General features: G+C 36.4%; 1 protein-coding gene across 1 annotated transcript in view; it reads left to right on the top strand.

Annotated features, from left to right (window-relative positions):
• The window catches only part of PARG (poly(ADP-ribose) glycohydrolase), a 99,156-nt gene that overhangs the window by 59,684 nt on the left and 25,387 nt on the right, over positions 1–14,085 (top strand). The window contains exons 11-13 of the mRNA XM_049790769.1: positions 620–680; positions 4,079–4,154; positions 9,833–9,980. Coding sequence (XP_049646726.1) covers positions 620–680; positions 4,079–4,154; positions 9,833–9,980 — 285 coding nt within the window. The remainder of the gene's footprint in view (positions 1–619; positions 681–4,078; positions 4,155–9,832; positions 9,981–14,085) is intronic.

The raw sequence follows: 14,085 nt of genomic DNA, 5'->3' as shown, positions 1-14,085 counted from the left end.
ACTCTGAAAACTGTCATCTTTCATTTCTAACCTTAAAGAGCACAGTAATTCTTCCTTTTGGCTAAGATTTTTTTTTTTGGCTAAGATTTTTAAGTAGAGCAGTTGCACATTGTATAAGCCCAAGAGTTCTGTCAACTCCAAGAATATGCCACAGTTTCCTTTGTTATTCTTATTTGTTTTAAACATAAATGTACATCAGTCTTTATGTGTACAGTTAAGGCTTTTTTGAGGAGACATCTACAGATCAAAATTTAATTTTGTCTTTATTTTATAAACTTACATCCATTTTACACCTATGTTTAATGATATTTAAAAATCTGTTCAATTTAGAAAACTTCACTGTAAAGTGCCAGCACTCAGATTATTATTTTGTGTTTTTATGTCATTTTGTTTAATTTAGCCTTATTAATACTACTATTTTATAGAAAGAGTTCTGCTATAAGATCATATCTTAAACCTATTGTATTTTATTCTATTCTATTTTAACACTATGTTGGTATTTCTTAAATAGTGTATTTAGCCATTGTTATATATAGAATATATTATTTTTATAGAATATATAATTTTTTTAAAAAATCAAAAGTTAACTTGGGTATATTTTTATTTTATTACTGTTTAGAACCTACTGGGTTGGTGACATTTACAAGACAAAGTCTTGAAGATTTTCCAGAGTGGGAAAGGTAATAATTATATAAAAATAATCATGGAATCTCAAAAATAAGACTTTTAACTTGATAGGATTTTATTGCATAATATCTAAAAAGGTGATTTCTTTTCAATCTCCAATTTCCTTGGAGTTTTATAAATGATCCAGTAATAACTATCAGTGTTAGAAATCATTGCCTTTTGATTCAAAGTCTGCAACCATTTATTTGACTTACACTCCTTTGTTTTAATAGGTTTGTCTCTTGAAGCCTTTTTTTGGTTTTTGGTTTTTTGGTTTTGGGTCCAGGGGTTACTCCTGGCTCTGCTCAGAAATTGCTCCTGGCAGGCCCTGGGCACCATGTGGGATGTGGGATGCTGAGAATCAGATCCCGGTTCGTCCGTCCCAGGTCAGCTGCATGCAAGGCAAATGCAAGGCAAATGCCTTACTGTTGTACTATTGCTCTGACCCCTGGGAATTTTATATATAAAGACACTGTTTGAAGACACTGTTTGAAATAGCACTGTTTCAGTATTTCTCTATCCTTTTTTGGTTAGGGTTTGAATGTTAATGGCTTTTCTTTCTCAAAGACAAGAATGAGAAATTTTAGAAATTAGTTTAAAATTACATGATAATTATGTAGAATTTTTCTGAGATAAGAATTTTGAAGTTTGACTCTGCATGTGCTTATGTTGGTGGGTTTTGTGAAAGTTGTGAAATACTTTTTAAAATAGTTTATTAGTAAATACTGAGGAAAATAGTAACCAACCTTCATTCAGATTTGTACATTTCTTAGCACCCTGAAATAATTGACCCTTTTCTTAATAATCTAAAGCAAATTTCCAAAGTACTTACAGAAGTATGGATTTTTTTTTTTTTTTTGTGGTTTTTGGGTCACACCCAGCAGTGCTCAGGGGTTACTCCTGGCTCCATGCTCAGAAATTGCTCCTGGCAGGCACAGGGGACCATATGGGACGCCGGGATTCAAACCGATGACCTTCTGCGTGAAAGGCAAATGCCTTACTTCCATGCTATCTCTCCGGCCTCAGAAGTATGGATTTTTTTTTTTTAACACACATAAGAACATAGTATCCGAGGGACTGGAGCAATAGCTTAGTGGTTAGGGAGTTTACCTTGCACATAGCAGACCCATGTACTATCCTGGTATCCTTAAGCACTGCCAGAAGTAATGCCTGAGTGCAGAACCAGAATGAGTAACCCCTGTGAATCTCCAAATGTGGCCCAAAAACAAAAACAAAAAAGAATATAGCATATTAAATGTTTATTTTGGATGTGTGCATTGTGTCCCTCAAAACTATTCAGGATAATTGTGATGAGAATTTCTGTTTTGAAGTTCTGACTGACAAACTAGAAGTTTCTGGGTCATGAATTTTGGGGAGGTAATTACACAGTCTCCCTTAGACTATAAAGGCTAAGAAATTAATATCAACAGGGGAGAAAAGGAAATTTCAAAAGTCAAACTTAAGTTGCTACTTTTTACATGGTTTTGGAAAGTAATTTTTCTAAAGGCATACCATTTTATAGCTTGGATCATTAATTTAGGCAATCTGACTTCTAGATCTGTTCCTTCATTTACTAGTCATAAGCAGATTACTTATATACTTTCTGTGCTTTTTTTTTCTATCTGTAGATATGTTGATAATAGAATTATTGTGAGATTTTTTTTTAAATAGAATCTGAGCTAAATAATATTATAAACTTAAACCATTCAGTCTTTTGGACTAGAACTTCACCAGAAATGTATTTGAACTCATTGAAAACAGGAAGAAAGGGCCCGGAGAGATAGCACAGCGGTGTTTTCCTTGCAAGCAGCCGATCCTAAGGTGGTTGGTTCGAATCCTGGTGTCCCATATAGTCCCCTGTGCCTGCCAGGAGCTATTTCTTAAGCAAATAGCCAGGAATAACCCCTGAGCACCACCAGGTGTGGCCCAAAAACAAACAAACAAACAAAAAAAAAACAAAAAAACAAAAAAAAACAAAAAGAAAACAGGAAGAAAGCAAATCCCTGCCAACTTCCTAAATTATTTTTAAAAATATAAATCCTGTGACCAGAACCTACCTTAAAAATATAAATCCTGTGACCAAGAACCTTTTCTTACATGCAGCCAACTGAGTTCAAACTTGTTTATTTTGTTTTGTTTTGGGGTCACACCAAAGGCATACTACTGGCTCTGTTCTAAGGTCACTCCTATTGGGGCTTGGCAACTATATGGAATTCTGGGAATGGAACCCAGATCAGCTGTGGCAAGGCAAACCCCTTACTTGCTGTACTATCCTTCTAGCCGCAATCCTGTGTGTTTTTATGCTTTTTTATTTAGACTAAGATTGATGTATTGTGAAGGAATATAAGTTAAGTAGTATAGGACAAAAGTGGAAATCAGAAACACTTGTTAGGATTCTTCTTGTTTTCCTTTGGTTTAGAGATGTTTTTCTTCTGGGTAAAAGAAGATATCTTGCATATGAGGTTTCTGTTGTCCTGTTTCAGGAACAAAGAATAAAGGAGGAAAGAAAGTAGAATCACTTCTTGTTTCTACAATTTTCTCAAACTTTTTGTTTCAAAATACTCAGTATGACAACCTATCGTATTTTGGTCTAGTATGTCTTGACTCTTAGTGACCAGGGTTTATGAACAAGAAAGAAAATTTATGGCTTATAGATACTGGGTCAATTCATCACTTTATTAATATAAAAATACCATAGATAAGAATTTTTGTGGTAGTATTTTTTAGATAATCCACTATCACTTATACATAGTATTTAGCAGATTAGTGAAAACATAATTCACTTGAAAATCATATATGATTTAACAACATCTTTGTCTAGATTTTTCCATCAATTGTCAACTCTAGCATTATAATTTTTTTGAGATTTGGGACCAGTGGGCCACACGCAGCAGTGCTAGGGCACATTTTTCTGATGGTGCTATGGGGGACCCTATGCGATGCCAAGGTTTGACTGCTGGTGTCAACTATTTATCATATACAAGACAAGCGCCTTACGTCTTACATTGTATCTCTGGCCCCAGATCACAGATTAAAAAAAAATTTTTTATACTGAGTTTTCTGATGCATATAAAAAGAGAAACTTACAGAATAAAATTGGATTTCAAAATAATATTTTATCTCATTTAAGTATGTACACATATATGTTTGGAAAAGTGGGAATATCATCACTTTTAATATCAAGAATGTTAAGATTGGGCATCTGTTTTTGATTTTGATATTTGGGCTGGTTTTATGGTTATATATATATTTTCAATTTTTTGTAAGAAATACTTGCACTAAAAATTAATTATGAAGTCTGCCTGAGCCTGTCAGAAGTAATTTCTGAGTGCAGAACCAGGAGTAATACCTGAGTGCCACCAGGTATGGACCAAAACCAAACGAATTAATTATGAAATGTCTTTATTTGTAGATGTGAGAAACCCCTTACTCGATTGCATGTCACTTATGAAGGTACCATAGAAGGAAATGGTCAAGGCATGCTACAGGTAGGTGAATCACTTTAGTGTCTGGGGACTTTCTCTTGTCAAGCTTTTGACAGCAAGGAAATTATAAATTTAAATTTATCTCCTAAGGTTAAAAAAGCATGATAGCAGAATGGCGGAAAATAGCAAACAGATCATTTTGACAGACCTAGTAATATTGTTATTTGCCAATGTATACACTCAGGTTTTTTTTTTCATGTGCCTTAAAAAAAACACCTTTGACAGAAAACCCCAGAATAAGGACAATATCTGGTCTTTTGGTTCAGACATTGATTTTAGATTGACAGTGGAAGAAGTACCCACGCTTGACAAGCTGTCACCAGGCAATTTTGTTCTTTATATTTAAAAGCTCATTCTTTGCCCCAAATGATGACCAACTTGAAATGTTTTTCTGCCACCAGCCTTGTTGAGGTCTAAGAGGCTGACATCTGAAATTGATTGCTAAGAAAACTGTTTCCCCATAAGTAATGGTCTTAGGCATTTGATGAACCAACTTTGTTTACTGTCATTTTTGTATTTTAAAGCAGGAAATTTTGTTCATTGCTCAGTCTTTTTTTTTTTATTGCTCAGTCTTTTCTTATTAATCTGTGTTACTGTCTTGAAACATTTTTGAAAAGAAGTGACCAAAAATATACAACAAATTTGTAATTACTTGTAGTTAAAATCTTAATAAAGGAATCAAAACTTTTCCCAGTAATAATTTGAAATTATAGACAAAAACATTTAGGATAACCAACTTAATATTTTTTGTACTAAAAATGTTTAAATTTGTGTTTAATCAATACCTTTTCTTCTATTTAAAGCAATAATTATGAAATGCATTTGAAATTTGTGACAAGTATCAGTCTCCTACATTTCATTCTCAATGACATTCATTCCAATAGTAAAGTCTTGTATGATTTCAGGGATTTTTTGTTTTGTTTTTGGTCCACACCCGGTGACACTCAGGGTTTACTCCTGGCTATATGCTCAGAAATGGCTTGGGGGACCATATGGGATGCCAGGGATTGAGCCGAGGTTCATCCTGGGTCAGCTGCATGCAAGGCAAACATCCTACTGCTACGTTATCGCTCCAGCCCCTGATCTCAGTGAATCTCAATACACACTAAGTAAACAAGACTGCTCCTAGTTAGCACCACAGGAATGATGACCTTTATTTCAATACAATTCATTAAGGAAATATTTAGCCACAATAAAGATTGAGATTCTCTTCACTCCTAGGAATATAAATGAAATACAAGACTTCGGTAGATTAAGGGCTTCTAGCTTTGTTAATTGTTCTCCCTAGCCCTAATCACTAGTAGATTAAGAAATACTGTATTGAAATTCTGCAAAACTTCCGATAGCTTATATAAATTGCATTATGCTGAATGTTGACATAATAAAACCTCTCATAGGAATCTTTTATTTTTCATCCAATTATAATTCAGAATTTGAGTAATCTGAAAAAGTAGTTTTTAAGTGATATGACTTGGAGGTAATGACATAGAAATGGGGGACTGGAGTGATAGCACAGCGGGAAGAGCATTTGCCTTGCATGCAGCTGACCTGAATACAATCCCTGGCATCCCATATGCCAGGAGTGATTTCTGAGCACAAGAGTTTGGAGTGGTCCCTGAGTGTCGCTGGGTGTGCCTCCCTCCCCTCACAAAGAAATAAAGAAGCTCTTGTGCATACTTGTTTTCATGTACTGGCATAGGTTTCTCACCTGTAATACAGAGTGTTTCAAGAACTTATATAAAGTAAAAACTTCACTTTTTTAAAAAACGGCTTGCTTTTCAGAGGCATTTGGGTTTTGTTTGTTTTGTTTTGTTTTTTTTGTTTTTGGCTTTTGGTTTTTGGGCCAGCAGGGCTCAGGGGTTACTTCTGGCTCTGCACTCAGAAATCTCTCCTGGCAGACTCGAGGGACCATATGGGATGCCTGGTATCAAACCCAGGTTATCCACATTCAAGGCAAATGCCCTACCTGCTGTGCTATCGCTCCAGCCCCAGTGGTTTATTTCTTTGCTTACCTTTCAAATAACAAACTTGAAAAGTAAGTAAAACTTGGTCTTTTATTTAAAAATTGAATATTAGCATGCATGTACATAATGTTTTTCTTTTCTTATTCACAGATAATATATAAATTTCATTGTTTTTTTTTTTTTACTTTGTTATCTTGTTCTAGTTTAAATTGTGTTTAACTGATCTCAACCTTTGGTTTCTCATTATTATTCAGAATAAGATCATATATAGGTATTCTCAGTTGCATTTTTTCTTTTTTTCTTCTTAGAAGTGGTCTGCTTTGAGCTAAACACAAGCTGTATTCAGGGCTTGTTCCTTTTTTTGTTCTCCAGGGATTACTTCTGGTTCTGGGGGGACAACAGTACCTAGTGGCAGGGATCTAATGGGTTGGCCATGTACATGGAAATTTTCTTTTATCCCTGTATTATCTCTCTTATCTTCGGCATTCAGTTTCCAGGTATTATCACTTATTTGCTGTTTTCTCCCTTTGTTCTTATTGACTTTTGAAATTCTGGGTAATGCTTGCCTAAACTATTCAGTGATCACTTAACTAATCTTTCTGTTTTACACATTTCTAGTCATTCTTTAAACTGTAGCTTGATCTGTCTTCCTAAAACAACTGTCTCCTTGTTGCCTTTTTTCCCTTCAGGTGTTAGGGGCCTTCCCCAATGATGCTAAAGAGACCTTAAGGTCCCTCTCACAACCCAAGGACACATTGGTGCTCCCACACCTGACAGTGTTCATAAACCATGTTGTACCAGGGATTGAACCATGGATGTTACTACCATTCCTTTCAGAATCTTTCTCAGATCTCTTGGGATTAAGTAAAAATTGACTAATCCTTAGATTACCTCATCATCAACTACAGTCCTCCACATACTTTTTAGTACAGACAGGCATGAGAAATCTGCTTATTATATCTGGTTTTACCTATCTGCAGCTATTCCTTCAACCTGATAATGTCAGCAAAATCTGTATTAAATTCATATCTTCTTATAAATTTCTTATTTCTCTTACCATGTTTCTATTTTAATCAGGCATGGTATAAGCCTTATTTGGAATATTGAATATATTCTAAGGTTCTTTAATTTTATTATTTTGTATATGTGGCTTGCTCCCAACTAGATCTAAAGGCTGGGAGACCAAGAAACACATCTTATGTATTTTTGTTTTCCATGGTTCAAAGCAAGATACTTAGTTGGTATTTGTTGAAGGGAAAAAAAATGTAAGCATAAATTATTCAGTGCACAAAGAACTCTTTGTGGTAGGTAACTCATTCCAATCAGTGGACTAGGTTAACAAAAATACTTTTGTATGTAAGCTAAAGTATTGATTAGTGTGCCGGAGTATAAATTGAAATATAAAATTCTCTGTGGAACTCATTAGAAAAAATTATACCATAGTTTAGATGTTTAGTTTTTGTTTTTACTATTTTCTGAATAATTCTAGGGTGAAAGAATTTTGTTCTATCTTCTATTTTGTTGTAATTTCATAGGAGTATCATTTGAAGGTAATTATGAGTCTACTTTTCATGATGGTTATCAAAAAAAACCAACTTATTATTAGACGTTTGAAATATCCTATTCCATACTCATCTTTGAGAAAGGGAGAAGGCCTAAGATTGAGTCAGTCAATGGTTGATGATGCCTACATGATAGAACTTCTATAAGCATCCCCAAATTACAGAATTTAGAGAACTTCTGGGTTGGAGATATATGAATGTGCTGGGAAAGTGACTTGCTCTGAGAGAACAAGGAAGCCCCATGCATTTTCCACAGATGTTGCCCTATGTATCTCTTCATCTGACTGTTCATCTGTATCTTTTATTATTCTTCATACTAATGAACTAATAAATGTGTCACTCTGAATTTTGTGAACTATTTTGGTAGTTTATCGGACCCTAATAAATTAAAAATAGGAAACTGGGCTTTGAGTTGGTTTTTGAGGTGGGGCAGTCTTATGGGATTGATCCTGTGAGTGTTAGAACTGAAACATTGTAGAACAATTTGCTGGTGTCATAGAAATATTTGATGTGTAATCAGCATTTCTTAGAGTTGCCATGACTGTGTGAATACTGGGAGAGTAAAGGAGGATTATGGGAAGGTATTGTTCTTACATAGCACAAAAGCCTTGTTTATATTACTGATTTGTAGTATTTTTTTAATGTATGGCTTGTGTATACACAAGTTGTATGTATGCAACTACTCAGCTAGGTCATCTAAAGCAAAGTTAAAATTTGGGGAGGAGGAGTGGAGGCAGTATTTGAACCACATGGCAGTTGTGTTTAAGTATTACTCTAGTTCTAGGGTCTCTTCTGGCTGTGTGCTCAGGTGACCATGCAATGCCTGGGACCAAAGGCCTCCTGTTTCCAATGCATGCGTTCTAGCCCAGTCTTTTATAAATATAAATATTTTGGGTTTTTTTAATTTTGGTTTTAGGGGGATAGGTGATTTGGGCCACAGCTGGCGGTGCTCAGGGGTTACTCCTAGCTCTGTGCTCAGAAATTGCTCCTGGCAGGCTTGGGGGAACCATATGGGATGCCAGGAATCAAACCCAGTTCCATCCTGGATAGTCCACATGCAAGGCAAAGGCCCTACTGCTGTGCTATCTCTCCAGTCTCCAATATATATGAATACTTTGTAATGTTCATAATGTTTGTAATGTTCATGCAGTTTGGATGTTACAATTAAATTTCAAAACTCAGAGTCCACATGTCGGGTGAGTCCTCCCCTGGCACGGTGTTTCTAACCCTTCAGGTGGATGGGTATGATGAAGAAGGGTAGTAGCAGCAGAGAAATAATTCACAAGCAATCAGTTAAAGTTTTATCAGAGTCAGCTTGCTTTTATTCCATGGCCTTTCTCTGTCATATGCTTATCCTCACATGGGCTTCTCTGCTAAGCTTTCTGCTGCCTCCCCCACCCATTTGCTTTTTGCTGCTGCTTCTTCACTTCACTTCTCCCCCAGCCAGACTCATTCTTTATTTAAAACAGCCCAACCCATTCCAGGTGTGGGCGGGTCTGATCATCCAGGTGGGATTAACACTTCAAAAGAAGAGGTTAGGAAAACAGGAAGTTGGGGAAAGGGTTACCTTACAGCTAAACATTTTAGTTCATTAAGTACAAGTATTTGTCATATTATACAAAAAAGTCATAATTATAATTATATTTAAGTCATATGAAATGCATAAGGGAAAATTGAATTCTACTCTGTAGGGTAAGTCTATATTGAATTGCATTGAGATTTTTGCTGAAACATTTGTTACTATATATTTGGAGGGGAGGGTCCATGTCCAGTGGTACTCAGGTCTTATTTCTGGCTCTGTAATCAGATTCATTCCTTGTGCTCGAGGGATCATGCACAGTGCAAGGGATTGAGCCATGTTACCTGCTTGTAAGGGAAGCACCTTATCTGTTGTATTATCTCTCCAGCACCATAAAAATTATTTTCTCAAAGGTTTTGGGATCCAGATAATATGCAAAGATATTAATTTCCATGAAATATTTGAGAGTTCAGTCTGCCACAATCTGTTCTTCCTGGTGGAAATATTACTAAATTGGGGCTTTGATTTATATGGAAAGCAGAGGAAGTTTAGCCTGAGTGTGTCTATCTGTCTGTCTGTCTCTCTATATATGTGTATATTGGATCATCAGTTACTTTGCCACATTTTTCCAAATAGGTGGACTTTGCGAACCGTTTTGTTGGAGGTGGTGTTACTGGTGCAGGACTGGTTCAAGAAGAAATTCGCTTTTTAATCAATCCTGAATTGATTGTTTCACGACTCTTCACTGAGGCTCTGGATCATAATGAATGTCTTATCATCACAGGTTAGTTTTGGAAAATCTGGGAAATAGGGTAATTTAAATTTTAATATATTTTTGGGGTTTGGGGCCATACCCAGCAATACTCGGGGGTTACTCTTGGCTCTTGAGTACCTTGGGAATTACTCCTTGCAATGATTGGGAGACTATATAGCAGGGGTCTCAAATTCAATTTACCTGGGGGCCTCAGGAGGCAAAGTCTGGGTTAGGCAGGGCCGCATAAGGGATTTTGCTTACCGAATATTCGCAATAAAAAATCGCATTAGTAAGAAAAAAATCGCAAAAAATTGCATTAAACATTTGCATACCACGAACTGAACTACTCAGGGTATGCGAATGTTTAATGTGATTTTTTTTTCTTACTAATGCGATTTTTATTGTGCTTATTCGGTAAGCAAATAATTGCGAATACTGTGGTATTTGCAGGCCGGCCGTGGGCCACAAAATGTTGTACAGAGGGCCACAAATGGTCCTCGGGCTTCGAGTTTGAGACCCCTGCTATATAGGATGTAAGAGATCTAACCTGGGTCAGCTGCTTGCAAGGCAAGCACCCTTCTCACTGTACTATTTCCCAACCCTGGATAATTTTATTTTAATTGATGCCTTTAAGTACCATGATCACAAACATGTTTGTAGTTGGATTTCAGTTATAAAAAAGGGCTGCCCATTTCATCAGTGCAGCATGCCCACCACCAATACTCCCATCTCCCTCCTCCCCAACCCCTGCCTGTATTCAAGATAGGCATTCTCACTCACTACCGTTGTCATGATAGTTGTCAGTATAGTTATTTCTCTAACTGAACTCACCACTCTTTGTTGTAAGCTTCATACTGTAGGCCTGTCCTTCCTGCCCTCATCTCTATTGTCTCTGGGTATTATTACAATAATGTCTCTTATTTTTTTTAAATCCCACTGATGAGTGAGACTATTCTGTGTCTGTCTCTCTCCCTCTGACTTATTTTAGCATAATAGTTTCCATGTGCTTTGGATACTTTTTAAGTTTATCAGTATCTATCATGGAAACTAAAGGATACCCAGAAATAGCTTTTCTATACTATGTACATTAGCTCCAATATATTTATTCATTTCTTTATATTTATTTTATCAATTGTTACATAGATTTACTTTCCTAATCTTGAGCAAGATTTCTTCTTTGCCACACTTGGTATGTTCAGGAATTATTTCTGATGGAGCTCACGTTGACCGTGTGGACAGTAAGCTCCCTAGTACTCACTCTACTTTTTCTCCAGCCCATTGAGTAAGATATTTTATCACCACCTTTTTCTTCTTGGCATCTTTATTTGTGGAACAAGGGAAAACTCATTTATACTCAAATTAAAATAATATGATAGACTAATTAAAATGTATATACTGTGTAAATCTTATTTCAATGTAAGGAAACGATATTAAAAGCAATTATGGAATTATGCAAGAAAAGCATCTTCAGCAAAAGTTGTTAGGAAAATTGGATAGCCACAGGCAAAAGAACCTTAAACTGAGAGTCAGAGAGCACAACAGATAGGGTACTTGCCTTGAACACAACAGACACACATCCTATCCTTAGTGTCCTATATGGTCCCCTGTGCTCCATCTGAGCATAGAGCTAGATGTAATTCCTGAATATCATACAGTGTGCCCTCCCCAAAAAACTAGATTTATATCTTACATCTTACACAAAAGTTAATTCAAAGTGGATTACAGCCTGAAAATTAGATTATCCATGGAGCCAGAGTGATAGTACAGTCAGTAGGTAGGGCATTTGCCTTGCATGCGACCCACCCGGGTTTGATCCCCGGCATCCCATATGATCCCCAGAGCCTGTCAGGAGTGATTTCTGAGTGCAGAGCCAGGAGTAACCCTGAGCCCCACTGGATGAGGCCAAAAGCAAAATAAACAAAAACAAAAATTAGACTATCCATGAATAAAACATAAACTATCCACTGAATAAAACATAAACAGCTGGGGCTGGAGCAATAGCATATTGGATAGGGCATTTGATTTGCATGTGGTTCAATCCCTGGCAACCCATATAGTCTCCTTAGGCTACCAGCAGTGATTCCTGAATGCAGAGCTAGGAGTAATCCCTGAGCATCGCCATTGTGGGCCAAACAAAAAAACAAAACATAAAAAACAAGAGAAAGAAATCAGAGGTGTCTATTTAAATGAAGAAGTGAAAATACCATATTGTATGTATCAAGGTGTCATCCACAGAAGATAGACTCCACAAAAAACATTTAGGAACAGTAAGCCAATATGGCAAAGTAATAGGCACAAAAATAGTACCAAGAAATATGTTGTATTTCTGTGTGTAAATAGCCATCTAGAAGAGAGGAATTTAAAATTATTTTTTCTATAGAATCCTAAAACATCTAGTACCTAAGAATCAGCAAAGAATGAAGACTTGGGACTAGAGAGATAATACAAGTGTTAAGGCTCATGTTTTACATGCGTCCCATTCCAGTTCCTTGGCACTGTCTGGTTCCCTGAGCTTTTTGCAAGTGCAACCTTGGAGACCCCTGAGCACCACTGGGTATGACATTGGACAACCCTGAACAGCACCACCCTGGTGACCCCAGTACCACATGGCCTCGGTGACAACACATCTTCCAGCCCTCACGGTGAATTGCTGGCCCAGTTAGAAGGGACCCCCTACACCCAGGCACTGCTTGAGAGGCCCTCCTCATAAAGCAAATAAAATTAAATACTATAAACCAAATATTCCATGTTTTTGGATTAGAATTAAATTTTTGAAGTGACCATACTGCTCAAAGCAATATTTAGATTTATGTTGTGCAATCCCTATCAAAATTCCAGACTTAGGGGCTGGAGAGATAGCATGGAGGTAAGGCATTTGCCTTGCTTGCAAAAGGATGGTGGTTCAAATCTCAGCATCACATATGGTCCCCCGAGCCTGCCAGGAGTGATTTCTGAGCATAGAGCCAGGAGTAAACCACTGAGTGCTGCCGGATGTGACCCAAAAACCAAAAACCAAAAAAAAAAAAAAAAAAATCCAGACTTAGAATAAAACTTGCTAAAATTTGCATGAAATTCACCAAATACCCAATACAGTTCTGAGGAGGAAAAAAAAGAATTTTGGTTGGCATTGCATTCCTTGACTTTATACTTTAAAGTTATAGTAGTAAAAACATGGGACTAGAGTTATTACAATGATTAGAATGTTTGCCTTGCACAGGGTCAACCCATGTTCAATTCACCAAGCCCTCCAGTAATGATTTCTGAGTACAAAACCAGGAGTGACCCCTGCAGCACCAGATTAGGCACTCCTCCAATAAAAACAAAAAAAAGCTATAATAATACAAACATTGTGATATTGAGATAAAAACAGATTTCAAATTAGTGAAGTAGTATTGTGAGCCCAGAAGTAAGTCTTCAGATGTCTGGGAATTGAGTTATGGCAAATGAACCAAGTGTTTTATATGGGAAGGAAAATCTTTTCAACAAATGGTGTTAAAGAAACTAAATAGTCACTTATAAAAAACATGATACTGGAGCCATCTAAATCATATGCAAAAGTTAGTTCAAAATGGGTTAAAAAACTTGATGTTATATTACAATTCCGAAATCATATCCAGGAAAACATGGCAGAGCACTCCTGGATATTAGCTAAAGTGATGTCTTCAAATTCAACTCCACTGGTAAAGAAATGGATTTTAGATTCAAATAAAGACACCTTACAAAATCGGAGAAAATATTTTCACATCATCCATTTAATAAAGGGTTAATAACCAAGATATATAAAGCACTCACAGCATTCAGCAAAACCATAAAACCAAACATCCTTATCAGAAAGAGGAGAAATAGCTGCAGTGATAGTGCTACCAGTAAGGTAGTGACGAGAGGTATTCCATCAGTCACCAAAGCTCTGTTTATTTTTCTTCATTCTTTATTCTCTCTGTCTTCAGACTAGAGTATCTTTGTTTTCCTTTTTCCTCATTTCTCCTGTCCTCTAAACAATTTGTATTTGTTGGGGAGGGCAACCGAGGGCAATGCTCAGATTGACATATATATTCATCCAGGAATGGATGAATGCAAGGCAAATGCCTTAAACTACTATTTCTCCATCCTTAAAACTTTGCTTTTAAATACCTCC

Source organism: Suncus etruscus, chromosome 17, assembly GCF_024139225.1.
Source record: "Suncus etruscus isolate mSunEtr1 chromosome 17, mSunEtr1.pri.cur, whole genome shotgun sequence".
Taxonomy (NCBI): domain Eukaryota; kingdom Metazoa; phylum Chordata; class Mammalia; order Eulipotyphla; family Soricidae; genus Suncus; species Suncus etruscus.
The sequence above is the reverse complement of the archived record's forward strand: the minus strand, read 5'-3'. Positions and strand labels throughout refer to the sequence as shown.